Source organism: Oratosquilla oratoria, chromosome 36 (assembly GCF_046742065.1).
Source record: "Oratosquilla oratoria isolate Oo_2021 chromosome 36, ASM4674206v1, whole genome shotgun sequence".
NCBI lineage: Eukaryota > Metazoa > Arthropoda > Malacostraca > Stomatopoda > Squillidae > Oratosquilla > Oratosquilla oratoria.
The window spans coordinates 12,018,631-12,033,630 of NC_134812.1; the positions used below are offsets into that span (position 1 = coordinate 12,018,631).

Here is a 15,000-nt window from a genome sequence, read left to right on the forward strand (position 1 = left end):
CTCTCGCACTCAGATTTTTCTAAAAACGTGTCATCTAAGTTGTATCTATTTTTGGGGTTGTGCAGCCCTACGTTTAACACGCTACACTTAGAGATATTGAAGTTCATTTGCCATTTCACCGACCATGTTAACAGTTTATTAAGATCATCCTGCAGAATCTGGGCGTCTTCTCCTGACCTAATTAGGCGTCCTATTTTAGTGTCGTCCGCAAACTTACTAACATCACTATTTAACCCATCGTCTAAGTCGTTTATATACATAATGAACAATAAGGGACCCAAAACCGAGCCCTGGGGGACCCCGCTAGTAACATTGCCCCACCTAGATTTTATTCCATTTATGGTGACCCGCTGTTTTCTGTTACTAATCCAAGCTCTAATCCATTCTAACACTTTTCCTCCTATGCCATGGGCTTTGATTTTATTTAGTAGTCTCTGGTGTGGCACTTTGTCGAACGCTTTGCTAAAGTCAAGGTAAATAACATCGTAATTTTCATTGTTGTCTGACGCCTTATATACCTTAGTGTAAAAGGATAGAAGATTAGTCACGCATGACTTACCTTTGGAGAAACCATGCTGTGAATCACGAATTAAATTATGCCCTTCAATGTGTTCTCTGAGTCTATTTACTATTATTGATTCAAGCATTTTTCCTATAACTGATGTCAAACTGATTGGCCTGTAGTTGCATATGGTCGATCTATCTCCCTTCTTAAAAACAGGAACAACGTTTGCCTGCCTCCAAGCAGTTGGAACAGAACCAGTGTCTACCGATTTATTGAATATTTCAGTTAACTGGTCGCAGATTTCAAATTTACACTCTTTAAGCATTCTTGGAAAAATTTCGTCCGGACCCGGAGATTTTGTAGCTTTAAGTCTGTCAATCTGCTTGATAACTTCTTCTTTACTAATGCTGATATTAGTTAGGCTATTTTCTTCATCCCCTCTGAAAATCGGATCGCAGTCAGGTACTTTATCTAACCTCTCATTAGTAAACACCGATAGAAAATAATTGTTAAACTCCTCACTCATTTTTTCTTCCGATTCTATCATGACATTTTCGTCGTTTTTAATTGGTCCTATTCTTTCTTTATTTTTTGTTCTATAGAGGTGAAAGAAACCCTTTGGGTTGGATTTTGCTTGACTGGCAACCTTGATTTCATAATTACGTTTCGCTGAACGTGTATTCCTTTTAACCAGCTTTGCCATTTCGTTATATCTTGATCTAAGGTGTGATTCCCCGTTTTTTATTTTTACGTAAAGTCCTCTTTTAATTCCGATCTCATGTTTCAATCTGTCCGTCATCCATTTGGGAGTATTACTATTTTTTCGTATTGACTTTAGGGGGATAAATGTGTTTTGTGCATTAATAATTAGATCTGCCAGATTGCTATACATCTCATCCAAAGTACTGACCTGATTTTTGGGCCGTCGCCCCGAATCGACCTGACCCAAGGCACGCGCATCACTCTCTTTGACCCAGACCTGACCTAAGGTAAGCGTATTTCTCTCTTTGACCCAGACCTGACCCAAGGTACGCGTATCCTCCTTGCCCCACTTCTGACTATCAGCCCCGCAACGAGAATCAAGAATGTTTTAAACGTTTGCTTTCCTGAAGTCTGGTACTTGAACATTATTTGTACTTTTTATTTTTTTTTCCCAAATAATATTAAATCTTATTTCTTGATGATCGCTAAAGCCTAGACTATCGCCCAACTATTATGCGGCTAATTTGGTGCTCATTATTTGTTAGAATTAAGTCCAGGGTATTTTGCCCCCTCGTAGGATCGTAATCATTTGTTTTAGGAAATTAGCCTGCACCACATCTAGGAATTGTTTCGCTTCATGATCTCCTATTAAAGTTTCCCAGTCAATGTTTCTATAGTTAAAATCTCCCATGATTACAACGTTTTTTGTACTGGGACGCTCTATGAATTTCATGAATTAGGGAATCCAGTCTGCTCAATGCTAAGGTTAGGAGGTCTATACAAGGACGCCAATAATAACTTTCTTATTCTGCCTATAATCTCTACCCAAATAGATTCCGTACAGTCCTCTTCCTTAATCGAATTGTTGATAATACAGTTTAATGTATTTTTAACGAAAAGTGCTACACCTCCCCCATTCCTGTCGACCCTATCCTTATGAAAAAAACTTATATCCTTCTATTTCGATTTCCGGAAGGAAATGTTTATCAGCCATGTTGATCCAGGATTCAGTAATGGCTATAATATCGAAATTTTCTACGCATGGTTTACCTCGCAGCAAATCAATTTTGTTAATTATGCTCCTACTATTTGTATAGTAAACTTTAAGTTTATCTCTTCCCTCCACCTGCTTTGGTGATTTTTTGTACAGTCCTCTAAGTTGTTTCTATTTCCTAAACTATATTCCGATACTTCCCCCCCTACTCCCACATAATCTACCCGAAAAACCCTATAGGATGCCTACTTCTCGCTCAAGGGATTCAGCAAGGAGCCGAAATCATTTGGAGACAAGTGCACTCCGTCCCTTGTGTATAGGTGATTCTTACCATAAAAGCGGTCCCAGTTGTCGACAAATGCCCATTCATTAGCCGTACAATGTTTTACCAACCTGCAATTCATTGCAATAGCCCTGGAATTCCACATGCCTCCAACTCTATGCCTCGGAAGGATTCCAAATAAAACAGAACCCATCCCCTAATTCTGATCGTGTCTAGCGCATCTCGGTACCGCGCAAATAATTCCTCACTCCCTACCTTACCTATATCATTTCCTCCGGCACTTAAGCAAACTACTGGGTCCTTACCTTCCCCTACTAGACACTCTTCAATCCTATCTCTAACATCACCTATGCCCGCGCCGGGAAACACACCTGCGTCCTATGCTTCCTATCTTTGTCGCAGAAAACCCTGTCTAAATACCTCACTTGACTGTCTCCTACTACCAAAATCTTACCTGTGGGCAGGGATCCAGCGTCTGCCCCTTTCCTTCTTCTCTTGGATTTCATTAGTTTCCTTCTTCCTGCAGATTTGCCAGCACTTGAAACGAGTTTTTTGCATTTCAGTGGGGCTGGTGAGGACTTTTTTCCACTTTTCCCGCATCTTATTTTTCACCTTTAGCTAGAATGGTGGAACCCTCCCATTTAGGCAAATGTCCCTCTGTGTCAATGTGGTTAACTAGAGCGTTGGTTTCTCGGTGGTGTCTAATGTCCGCTTTGTGTTCCTTGAGTCTGTTGTTAAGTCCTCTGTATGTCTCTCCGTAGTATGCACAGTCACATCCTTTGCAGGGAATTTGTAAACGATGCTATTGTCACGGTTTGTCTTGGTTCTGTTGGTGGTCAAGTGTCCTATTTTCTTCCCTGTGTCATTTACTATGATGAGTCCTGTCTGTCTCAAACGTTTTGGAAAGCATGTGAGAGAGGCCAGAGTTAGAACCACAAGGTATCGTAAAATTTGTCCTCTCTTCACATCCTTTCCTCTGTCTGATTTTAATGGCTTTCCGTAGTGACGTCCCTAACATGCCCTCTGGGTACCTTAGGTTCCTGAACGCAGCGGTTACTCCCCCTCTTTCTCTCTTTCTCTCTCCCCCTCTTTCTCTCTCCCCCTCTTTCTCTCTCCCCCTCTTTCTCTCTCCCCCTCTTCTCTCTCTCTCCCCCTCTTATTTCTCTCTCCCCCTCTTCTCTCTCTCTCCCCCTCTTCTCTCTTCTCTCTCTCCCCCTTTCCTCTCTCCCTCTCTCCCCCTCTCTCTTCTCTCTCCCCCTGTTCTCTCTCTCCCCCCCCTCTTTTCTCCTCTCTCTCTCCCCCTCTTTCTCTCTCTCTCCCCTTCTTTCTCTCTCTCCCCCTCTTTCTCTCTCTCCCCCTCTTTCTCTCTCTCCCCCTCTTTCTCTCTCCCCCTCTTTCTCTCCCTCCCCCTCTTTCTCTCCCCCTCTTTCTCTCCCCCTCTTTCTCTCCCCCTCTTTCTCTCCCCCTCTTTCTCTCCCCCTCTTTCTCTCCCCCTCTTTCTCTCTCCCTCCCCCCTCTCTCTCTCTCTCTCTCTCCCCTCTTTCTCTCTCCCCCCTCTCTCTCTCTCTCTCTCCCCTCTTTCTCTCTCTCTCCCCTCTTTCTCTCTCCCCCCTCTTTCTCCCTCTCTCTCCCCCTCTTTCTCTCTCTCCCCCTCTTTCTCTCTCTCCCCCTCTTTCTCTCTCTCCACCTCTTTCTCTCTCCACCTCTTTCTCTCTCTCTCCACCTCTTTCTCTCTCTCTCCACCTCTTTCTCTCTCTCTCTCTCCTTCCCCCTTCCTCTCTCTCTCCACTCTTTCTCTTTCTCCTCCCCTCTTTCTCTCTCTTTCTCTCTCTCCTCCCCTCTTTCTCTCTCTTTCTCCTCCCCTCTTTCTCTCTCTCTCTCCCCCTCTTGCTGTCTCTCTCCCCCTCTTGCTGTCTCTCTCTCTCTCCCCCTCTTGCTGTCTCTCTCTCTCTCCCCCTCTTGCTGTCTCTCTCTCTCTCCCCCTCTTGCTGTCTCTCTCTCTCTCCCCCTCTTGCTGTCTCTCTCTCTCTCTCTCTCTCTCTCTCCCCCTCTTTCTCTCTCCCCCTCTTTCTCTCTCTCCCCCTCTTTCTCTCTCTCCCCCTCTTTCTCTCTCTCCCCCTCTTTCTCTCTCTCCCCCTCTTTCTCTCTCTCCCCCTCTTTCTCTCTCTCCCCCTCTTTCTCTCTCTCCCCCTCTTTCTCTCTCCCCCTCTTTCTCTCTCTCCCCCTCTTTCTCCCTCCCTCTCTATCTCTCTTCAGCCCTCTCTCTCTTCAGCCCTCTCTCTCTCTTCAACCATCTCTCTCTCTTCAGCCCTCTCTCTCTCTTCAACCATCTCTCTCTCTTCAACCCCCTCTCTCTCTCTCTCCCCCTCTTTCTCCCCCTCTTTCTCTTTCTCCCCCTCTTTCTCTTTCTCCCCCTCTTTCTCTCTCTCCCCCTCTCTCTCTCTCCCCCTCTTTCTCTCTCCCCCTCTTTCTCTCTCCCCTCTTTCTCTCCCCCTCTTTCTCTCTCTCTCTCTCCCTCTCTCTCTCTCTCTCCCTCTCTCTCTCTCTCTCCCTCTCTCCCTCTCACTCTCTCTCTCCCTCTCCCTCCCTCTCCCTCTCCCTCTCTCTCTCTCTCCCTCTCTCTCTCTCCCTCTCTCTCTCTCTCTCTCTCTCTCTCTCTCTCTCTCTCTCTCTCTCTCTCTCTCTCTCACTCTCTCTCTCTCTCTCTCTCCCCTCTTCTCTCTCTCTCTCTCTCTCTCTCTCTCTCTCCCCTCTCTCCCCTCTCTCTCTCTCCTCTCTCTCTCTCTCTCCTCTCTCTCTCTCCCTCTCTCTCTCTCCCTCTCTCTCTCTCCCCCTCTCCTCTCTTTCCCTCTCGTCTCTCTCTCTCCCTCTCCTCTCTCCCTCCTCTCTCTTTCTCTCTCTCCTCTGTCACTCTCTCTCTCTCTCGCTCTCTCTCTCTCTCTCTCTCTTTCTCTTTCTCTTTCTCTTTCTCTCTCTCTTTCTCTCTCTTTCTCTCCCTCTCTCTCTCTCTCCATTTTTCCTTTTTTCTATAACAAATTTGTACATTATATGACTCCTTTTTATTTTTTAATTTGCAGGCATGGATTACTGACAACCTCCCTACATGGTTCTTCATTGGCTTTATGAAGGCAGTCAACAAATTTATTATGTGGGACATTGAAAAGAAGAAGGCACACACAGAGTAAGATAAACATCTTATATGGAAATTACACCTGTTATTGCATGAGGGGGTGGAACCTTTGATGTAACTATGTGTGCAATGTATCCCTTGTTATTTGTTACTTAATGGATATAGAATTATTTTGGAATGCCCAAGGTTGTCATTTGTGTAGACTCGATGTAAAACCAATAACAATGTGTATTTCTTTATGATACCCAGTTTTGAAGAGGTTATGCTAACACTATTTTCTGCATAAGGGGATGGAGGGGTGGGGTGGGGGGGTTACTGATTTAGTGAAATGGCCTTGCTATGGATGTGCTGTGTTTTGCGACACTGCTTCTGATCCAGGGCTGTGGGCAAGATGCAGGGGTGACCTGTCATCCAGGAGGAGCCAAGATAAGAGGGAGGGGGGGAGGGGGAGTGGAGTATGTGAGAATGGAATTGGTGGGAGTGGATTTTATGCCTTTGTTTTTAGCTACCTCCCTTGTAAGGGGGAAAGAGTCTTTGGTACAGTGAGTCCTCCTTATACGGTAATTCTATATCCGGTATATTCACAGTTACGGTATTTGGTAATTACTACCCTCGATTCTATTTACGGTAAGAAAAATTCACAGATACGGTATCCACTAGATATTTTGAAGAGGAAAGAGCAGGGAGAAGGTACGTCTGCCATATCCTATTATTACATGTTATAATGGGTTCGGTATACGGTAACTTCAATTTGTGGTAAGGATTTCAGGAATGCATATGTACTGTATAACGAGGACTTACTGTATATGTTTGTATGTATCATACTAACACAAAGGCTGTTAGCTGATGGTGAGCCTGGAACTTGGAATAGGAAAGTGTTCAGGTATCTTGAACCTATGTGTGGCATGAACGAGCCTTACGGAAGTTGTCTGTGATGTTCCCTTGAACCAAATGAGGTGCCTCTTTAGAGTTTAAGTTGTAACAATTTGGGGAAGAGGTTGACATGAAGTCAAATGGATGAAGATCCATTATGGGCATATCTCATTGTCTCTCTCTCTTTCTCTCCTTGTCAGTAACTGTAAGAAGATCTGTGAAGCCTACTAGTACACTGAGTAATTTAGAGTAAAGGTTCAGCCTGTGGTCACTAGAACATGGTAGAAGGGGATGGTATTGTGAATAGAGCAGAGGAGGAATAGATATTTGGTTCGGAAGATATTTTAGAAAGTAGGACTTGACTAAATTTGTGCGGGGGATGAAGGTGTGGTGGTGTTAGAGGTTGAAACATAGCTACGTAAGGCAGGGGGTATATTAAAATTGAATGTCACGGTTTTGATACGCATTTATCTTTTTTTTTTAACAGGCGTTAGAGCCGATATCAGGATCATTCACTAGTGTCTGTAGGGTCATCCAGTATCTTTAATAACCTGTAGTTAAAAGGATGGGGGATTTCTATGTCATATCTCTTGAGATTTTGATGTTTTCTCTTTGAGATAAAAAGACGTCATAGAGGGACCCAGTAAGGTTCTCTGACTATCTGGGTGTCAAAGTACTGAATGACTTCAGAACACACAATGAATGATGTATGTTACGGCCTCTAGTCCATCGACCTGTCAGGAAGCAGCTACAAGTATCCCTGTTTAGCGTACTGGATTCAAACATTCCTTTCATTTTCCTTGGAACTGCCTAGTGTAGGCCTTATGGTCTCTTGCAGTTTCCTTCATTCTTATGTTCTTATGTACTACTTATAGAAGATACAGTATGTTGTACTGTACACATGATCAAGAACTCTTTGATGTATGTCTTGTACAAGTATTTTTTACTCTTTGTACTGTGGATGTTTAAAAACACTTGATTTGACCTCCTTCAGCTGTATTTCTTACAATTTTCACTAAGTCCATGACAGAAACTGTCCCATACTGACACAACACAGACATCAGTCCAAAGTTCCCTCCCAGAGAGGTCTTTGGGAAGTTCCTAGAACTGCTGTCAACCACTGTGTGCAACTTTTTTTTTCCCCCACTTTGTGAAATTTGAGGCGACAGTGGATTGATTGGCCCTTAACCCCTTGAGTACCGGATGTGTGTTTTGTGACACCTGAGTGTCACGGCTGAGTGCACCCGCCAGGAACCGAGCGTGCTCCCTGTGACACGCACGTGTCACAGTTATAAGCTGTGTGTATTGAGGGCTCTCAAGGCCTCGGTCTCTGGGTTATTTCTACCCATGTGGTGGCAAGTGTCTGTGTTTACAAACATAAGGCTCCAGCCATTCGTGGGACGATTTGAAACGTTTGTTTACGTAAGGTTGACGGGTCGGTAACGAAGGGGTTAATGGGAATCTCCTATTGCCAATCCTTGGCTTTCACTAAGTGGGTAGATATGTATACAAACTTTCCTGGGACATTATTAGAGGAATTTGACTATACCCTTATGAGGAGGGCATGGCTCATGGTATATGTGTGTGTATGTTTACACCCCCCCCCCCCAAACACACAAAGAACTGTCAAATCCATTTGTTCCATAGTTTTTTGTTATGTATACGTATTGAATGTTAATCAAATGAAGGAACTGTATTCTTAGTTATAACACATGAGAGAATGACAACAGGTAAGGAGCAAGATGGTTTACTTCTATATTTAGTTCAATAGTTTGGTTTCAAAGGAAATATTAACCTCTAGTATAAGGGCATATATTGTTTTTGTCATGACCAATATCGTATTTTGTTCAGTTAAGGAAAGGTCACCATTGTGAAAGGTTCAAGTCTTTCAATTAACTCCCTTAACCAAAGGAATTTCACTCAAGGCCTCATACTGACATGTCAGCTGTTGATATCGTCTTCCTCAGGTTGAGACTAGAGTTGAAACATTGTTAATAAGTTAAAAAGACGCACATCCGTGTTTGTAAAACTGTGAGATAGTTGTGGTGTTGGTAACATTCTCAGGATTGAGGGCAATATTTTGAGCCAGTATTTTTAATTGTATTTTGAGGCTACTAGATATGTGACTGCAGCATTTTAAATGTATTGCCATAATGTATCACCATCCACAACTGTGTTACAGTTTAACTGAATATATGGTTTCATTTCTGTGCCTAAATTGTCCTACATTAAAATGGTGTATTATACTCGTATATATGTAGGAATCCTGTTCCGTTATATTAGGTTGGGAATGTAGGGTCAAGGTGACCAAAAGGTTTTTAAAATGCATGTGAAATATGGGAGGAGGCAAATGTACAGATGATATTATTAACTGTTTTAATGTTTTGTATTTTGTTGATTGGGAATTACGGTGATATGCTACGACAAATAGCATTTGTTATATTTGTAAAGGGCTATAAAAATGGAATGATTGGGTATATTTTCCAATAAAAATATTTTATGTTAATGTGGTTTTCTTCCTTTTATTTTAACTAACAATTAAATCTAGAAAGTGGAAGATGATAAAAGAACAAATTATGAGGACCTTTCATTGTAAAAGAATGCACCAGAATATGTGATTATAGGTGCTAAAGCATAGTACTGTACATAGTGGTCATCCACGAGGAGCTAAGATGAGAGGGAGGAAAGGGTAGTGGATGGAAGTGGAATGGGTGGAAGTGGGTATATGCCTTTTGACTTTGGCTACCTCCCTTGTAAGGGGGAAAAAGCTCATGGTATATGGATGGATGGACATTGTGGTCACTGTGTAAGTGAAGTGGCCCTGCCACGGATGTGCTGTGCCTTGCTGCATTGCTTCTGACCTGGGCAGTGGGCAGGAGACAGGGATGATCCTTTCATCCATGAGAAGCTAAGATAAGAGGGAAATGAAAGTGGTGGATGGGAGTGGGTGTGTGCCTTTAACTTGGTTACCTCCCTTGTGGAAACTTGCTGGCTGAACGGGTTAGTGCATTGTTACTTGCGGCAAAAGTCGAGAGGATGGTGGTTCGAACCCTGCCAGTGGTGAAGTTAAACTAAGGACATGGTTCATTAAATTCCACACTACAAAATCTTCTGTAAGGGGCACCGTGCTAGCCTCCCAATAGGAGGGAGTTTGTGACATTAAACCATACCATCATCATCACTGTCACTGCTGCTGCTGCTGCCACATCCCTTGTAAGGAGGAAGAAGCCTTTGGTATATAGATAGATATAGGGGTGCCTCAATGACATAGTTCACATATTTTATTCTGGTTAATAATATCACTTCTCTAAGTAACTTGTGGTCCCCACTGGAATCTCTTTTCTGTTTCCTGGAGGATGCAGGTCTTGTACAAAAGAGACCAGGGGCAGTGCAATGATTCTGGCTAGTGAAGGACTATTTTGTTCATTTGAGGAGTCAGTCTCGTGACCTACTGAGGTTTGTTAATTGAGACCTCATTTTTCCTCGAGTCTGCCCCCTCAAATAAGTATATCAATTGGATATATGCAGTAGGTCTCATGCTGCACTGCCTATGGCCTGAGCAGTAGGGATGACGCTTCATCTACAAGGAACTAAGATGGAAGGGGCAACAACTGGGGTTTTGGATGGGTGTAAAGTAGGTGTATAGTTTGACTTTGACAACCCTCCCCCTTCCCTTTTAAGGGGGAAAGGGCCTTTTGATATATGTAGTTGTTACCATTGCAAAAGATTTAAGGGATTTTATTTTAATTAATGCAATATAGTTTTATCCAGCTGAGGCATAAACACACCCTGACTGAGGATGTCACCAAGTTGATGCCTTTTTTTCAGAAGTGGAATCTGCATTTTACATGGGGGTGGGGGTCAGGTGCCTCTATAAACAAAGAGCATCTCTGCTTCATTGTTATCACTGTATGGCATTGAAGTCTGTGTTTGCTTTTCCTCTTGCTAGAAGGTTTGTTGTTTCTTAATGAAGGTGGTGGAAGGGTTATGGCCAGGTGTACTTCAGTGTTAACTAGTTCAATTTGGTCTTACTGTTTTTTTTTCCAGGGCCACAGCCATGGGGGGCTATGGAGGGGGGCCTTAGCTCCCCCAAAAATCTAATTAGCCCCCCAAATTGATTTTTACTCAAAAGTATTATAAATACACTACACCAGAAAACTTACAAAAATAAACTAAGTTTATGGTGAATTTGTGATACATGATGTATATACATAGAATTGTAGCTATCATTACAGGCATACAAAATATTATTAATGATTATATGTATGCGTGTGTGGACACAGTACAGTGGCAACTCTCCAAAATTTTATTCCCGGCTACGACCCTGGCTTTTTTCCATCTGCTCTTTTTAAGGAAGCTCGCTGGCTGAGCAGGTTAGGGCGTCGTTACTTGCGGCGAAGGTCAAGGGGATGGCGGTTCGAATCCTGCCACCAGCAAAGTTGAACCAAGGGCATGGTTCATTAAATTCCATGCTACAAAGCCCTCTGTGAGGGGCACTGTCCTAGCCTTCCAATAGGTGGGAGTTTGTGACGTTAAACCATATCATCATCATCTTTTTACTTCCAGACTTTTCTTCCCGGAGAAAGACCACCTGGAGATGTACCACCTCCTCATGGTGCCTGTTGGGATCAATTCCCATCAGGTGTGCTAATGCAAAGTATGAGGCAGTGACTTAGTGCTCTGGTTCCATTCCAGTATCACAATAACATTTTCTTTTTTGCATTTGAATTGTTTTTTCCTGTGGAATGGTTATGTTAGGTTACATTAGGTTAGGAGTTCCTGGAAAACTTAAGTTTCATGTTAAATATCCGTGCTTGCTGTGTGAGTCTGGAATTTTATCACTGATTCACCACGTTCTTTGTTGTTGTTCCTTAGACTGCCTGGCTGAGCAGTTCCTTCTCCCTGAGGCATTCCACAGCTGGAATGTGATTTTCCCACAAATCCTTTTTAATAGAGTGTATGTTGTGTTACTGGTGTGTGATCATACACAATGTAGTCTTCCATAATGTATAGTGTGGGGTGAAGAGTTACATCCTTGGCATTTGTCTGCAATGCAGTCATCCAGGCTCTTTTGGTAGATTAGAAGGGATGGATGGTGGCCGCATCAGAGTCTGGGCAGGTGGACTCTGTCCTTTCGGGGGAGAGAGGATTCAGAGGGATGGATATCAGGGGGTCTGGCATACAACAATGTATTGTCTTTCAATTTGTTGGTGCAGTGAATGATATGATTATGGATATGCTTCTGGAAACTGGTGTTTGGTGGTTGTGGAAAAAGAGAAGGAAGTATTTGTGTGTGATATAGGTATTTGGGTGTTGTTTTGATGTTTCTTGGTGTGTGTGGGTGTTTGCTATGTAGTGTAGTGGGTGTGCTGTGTTTGTAGAGATTGTGGAAAGTGTTTGTGTGCCTCTTGTATCAAGATGATCCTTGACTTTGAGGACTTTCATTTCATGGTGTAAATGGTCTGTAGGTGAAGATGATCCTTGACTTTGAGGACTTTCATTTCATGGTGTAAATGGTCTGTAGGTGTTGTATTTGTGCAGCCTGTAATTGTCTTTGTGGTTTTGTTTTGTATGGTGTGAAGGGTATTGTGGTGTGTCCTAGTGAGATGAGGGGCCTATATGGTGCTCACATATTTCATCACTGAGCATATGCATACTTTGTATACTGTAGTAATAGTTTCTTTGTTTTGTCCAAATATTGTACCTGCAATTGATTTAAATACATTAAATCTAAGTGTTATGCTTGTGATGTGTTATTTGAATGACATGGATGTATTGTATGTTACACCAAGAATTTTGGGTGTATGTGTGTGTGGTATGAGAGTGTTGTTGATAGAAAGGTGTGGTATGTATTTGTTTTCTGGTGTCCAATTGGTGAGAAGTGTGGCTGTAGATTTAGATGGTGCTATGTTGTCTATTTGTAGTGAACCAGGTATTGAGTGTATAGAGGTATGGTAGTATTTCTGCAGCTTTGTCTGCATTGCAGTGTGTGCACATAATTGTTATGTTGTCTGCATAAGAAGAATTTGTATTTCTGGGGTGTCGGGTGTGGGCTTATTGTGATACTCCGTTCTTTAAAAATTTTGGTGTGCAACGATTGGTCATTATATGACAGGCATTTCTACTTGCCAGATAATTGGCCAGCCGTCTTTTGGATGTCTATGTTATATATTTTGTTTGTGAGCTTGTGATGGGGGATGGCATCGAAAGCTTTACTGATGTATAATGTGAGAAATGTTCTGTGTCGGGGCTTATCTGAATTGATGCCATCAAAAACACTTTGTGTGAGATTTATCAGAAGAGTGTTTTTGGAGTATATGGGTCTAAAACAGTTGTGATTTAGCAAGGGGGTATGTAGTGTGACGAGTTGTATGAGATGTTCTTTGACTTTAGAGGAGATGCAAAAACGTGTGATTGTGCAACGTGATGCTGGAACTATTGGGTTTAGGGATGGTGATGATTTTCTCATGTGTGTTGAGCCAACTGGGGTGCATCGTGCTTTGGTAATGATGATGATTGGAAGGTGGTTGGATCTGAGGGCTCTGACCACTTTCCATGAAGTTGTTGGGGTTAGGCAAGGGGAACAGAAGGTGACATCAGGAGAGGAGTGAGTGTAGAGGGCTTGATTGGTAATATGTGTGTGATTATGAGTGTTCTTCATGATGGTCAGTGAGTCAAGTTGTGTTTGTAGATCAAATCCTCTGTCCGTGTCGTGGTTGTCGACATACCAGGCCGATGAATTTGCATTGAAGTCACCACCCAGGATAAGGTTAGGGATAGTGGCAATTTGGTTAAGGTTAGGCCTGAAGGTGTTTGGAACTGTGGGTATGACTGGGCGGGATGTACATTTAACTATTGTCATTGTGGATTTGTTACCTGTTCGAACTTGGATTGATTGGGTTTCAGTGGTGTTGTCTGTGGTAGTAAGGAGGGTTTTGGTAGTGGCACTTGTGTCCACGAAGCAGATGGAATGGTGGATCAGGGTGATGAGTCCACCGCTGTTGCTGCCAGTATGGTCGTGAAATTATGATTTTTTTTTGTTTTTTGAGTGTTGTAGTTTTGTTTCTTGTATGATGGCAACATGTATCTTGTGTTGTTAGAAGTGTTCAAGTTCATGTTTTCTTTTTGTGTTGGTGCCATTAGTGTTATGTTGTAGGATGTTGAGGTTGTGTGGTCTTTATGTGTTGTAGGTTGTTGTACAGGGTTGTGGCACTGGTGGGGAAGGATTATGATCTGGGTCAGAAGGAGGAAGAGGAATGTTTGGGGAGGAGGAAGGGAGAAAGGGGATGGCAAGGATAGGGCTGTGGGTAAGGTTACAGGCTGGGGTAGGATGGTGGGAGTGAGATTATGTGGGTCGGCAAAGAGAACAGGTCCAGGTGTTTGTGTATTTGTTTTATGTCAGCAAGTGTTATGCAAGTGAGGTGGTCCCAGTACATGAGTTGCAGTGAAATAAGCTCTGTCTGTTGGATCGAAGTGATGGATTTGGAGCATGTTGGACATGTGTATTTTGTGGTAGAGTCAGAGTTGGTCTCTACATATCCGGCTAATAGTAGGAGAGGGATGATCGCCGGAAAATCATCCCTCTGTGCAGAAAAAAATGTAAAGGTGATTTGTTGTAAAAAAGGGTCGTGGTACTCGCTTGGGTAACTGAATCTGCTCCCAGGGATCCATGCCGCCTGCGTATTGGATTCGTGATCGAAAACTATCATCCTCACACTTGAGAGCTCAAAGCTCATGTATGGTCCGATCTGTGGGCAATGTTATGCCCTCAGTTTAAAGCAAAATGGAAAAAATACGATGTTTTAAAATTATATTCTTGTAGTTACCCCTACCTCATCAAGTTTTTTATTTTCTGTTCATGAGTAAGACAATGGAAGAAAACGTAAAATTAGGGTACAGATAAAAATTTTACTCAAAAGAATAAGACTTTTTAAACCCGTATATATCCAAATCCAAACCCTTTTTAGTTGCATTCGGACATTGTGAATGACAGTTATTGTATGTATTTGCAGAACCAAAGGAAGGGGTAATCACCAGTTACTATAGGAAATCAAGTCAGGATCAAATTGTTTTCACAGTTTAGAGCAAGTAAACCAATTGATGTCATACAATTTGCTATTATTGCGTGACAACTTTAACATAATATTTCACAGTATTACTGCAAGGTAAACATACGAGTCATTCGATTAAGTACCGTAATTTACTACAGCATATCGATGCATTTTTCAGGAATTATGTATGGATTATATTTTGAATTGTGTCAGGGAGCGCTGGTCGTCCCCATGATTCTAGAAGGATTCATGAGATAAATTGTAAAAAATATTGATATATGCCGAATAAAAACTCCATTTCCCTTTGATATATTTTAAGGGTCCTAGGTTTCTGTCAGAAACCAGCCTCCAAGCAATACAACCACATATACAGTATGAGAAATATTTAAAATTTAGAAATTTACATGCATCAGAGGCAAATGATATTAGTGTTAAAGTTATAATGAATTTGTACGTATAAAT

General features: G+C 42.4%; 1 protein-coding gene across 1 annotated transcript in view; it reads left to right on the forward strand.

The window, feature by feature from the left end:
* LOC143018890 (inactive hydroxysteroid dehydrogenase-like protein 1) overlaps positions 1–8,993 on the forward strand; it is a 32,078-nt gene extending 23,085 nt beyond the window's left edge. Inside the window, exons 7-8 of the mRNA XM_076174456.1 lie at positions 5,562–5,665; positions 6,975–8,993. Of these exons, the coding sequence (XP_076030571.1) occupies positions 5,562–5,665; positions 6,975–6,981 (111 nt within the window). The 3' untranslated portion in view covers positions 6,982–8,993. The remainder of the gene's footprint in view (positions 1–5,561; positions 5,666–6,974) is intronic.
* The last annotated feature ends 6,007 nt before the right edge of the window (positions 8,994–15,000 follow it).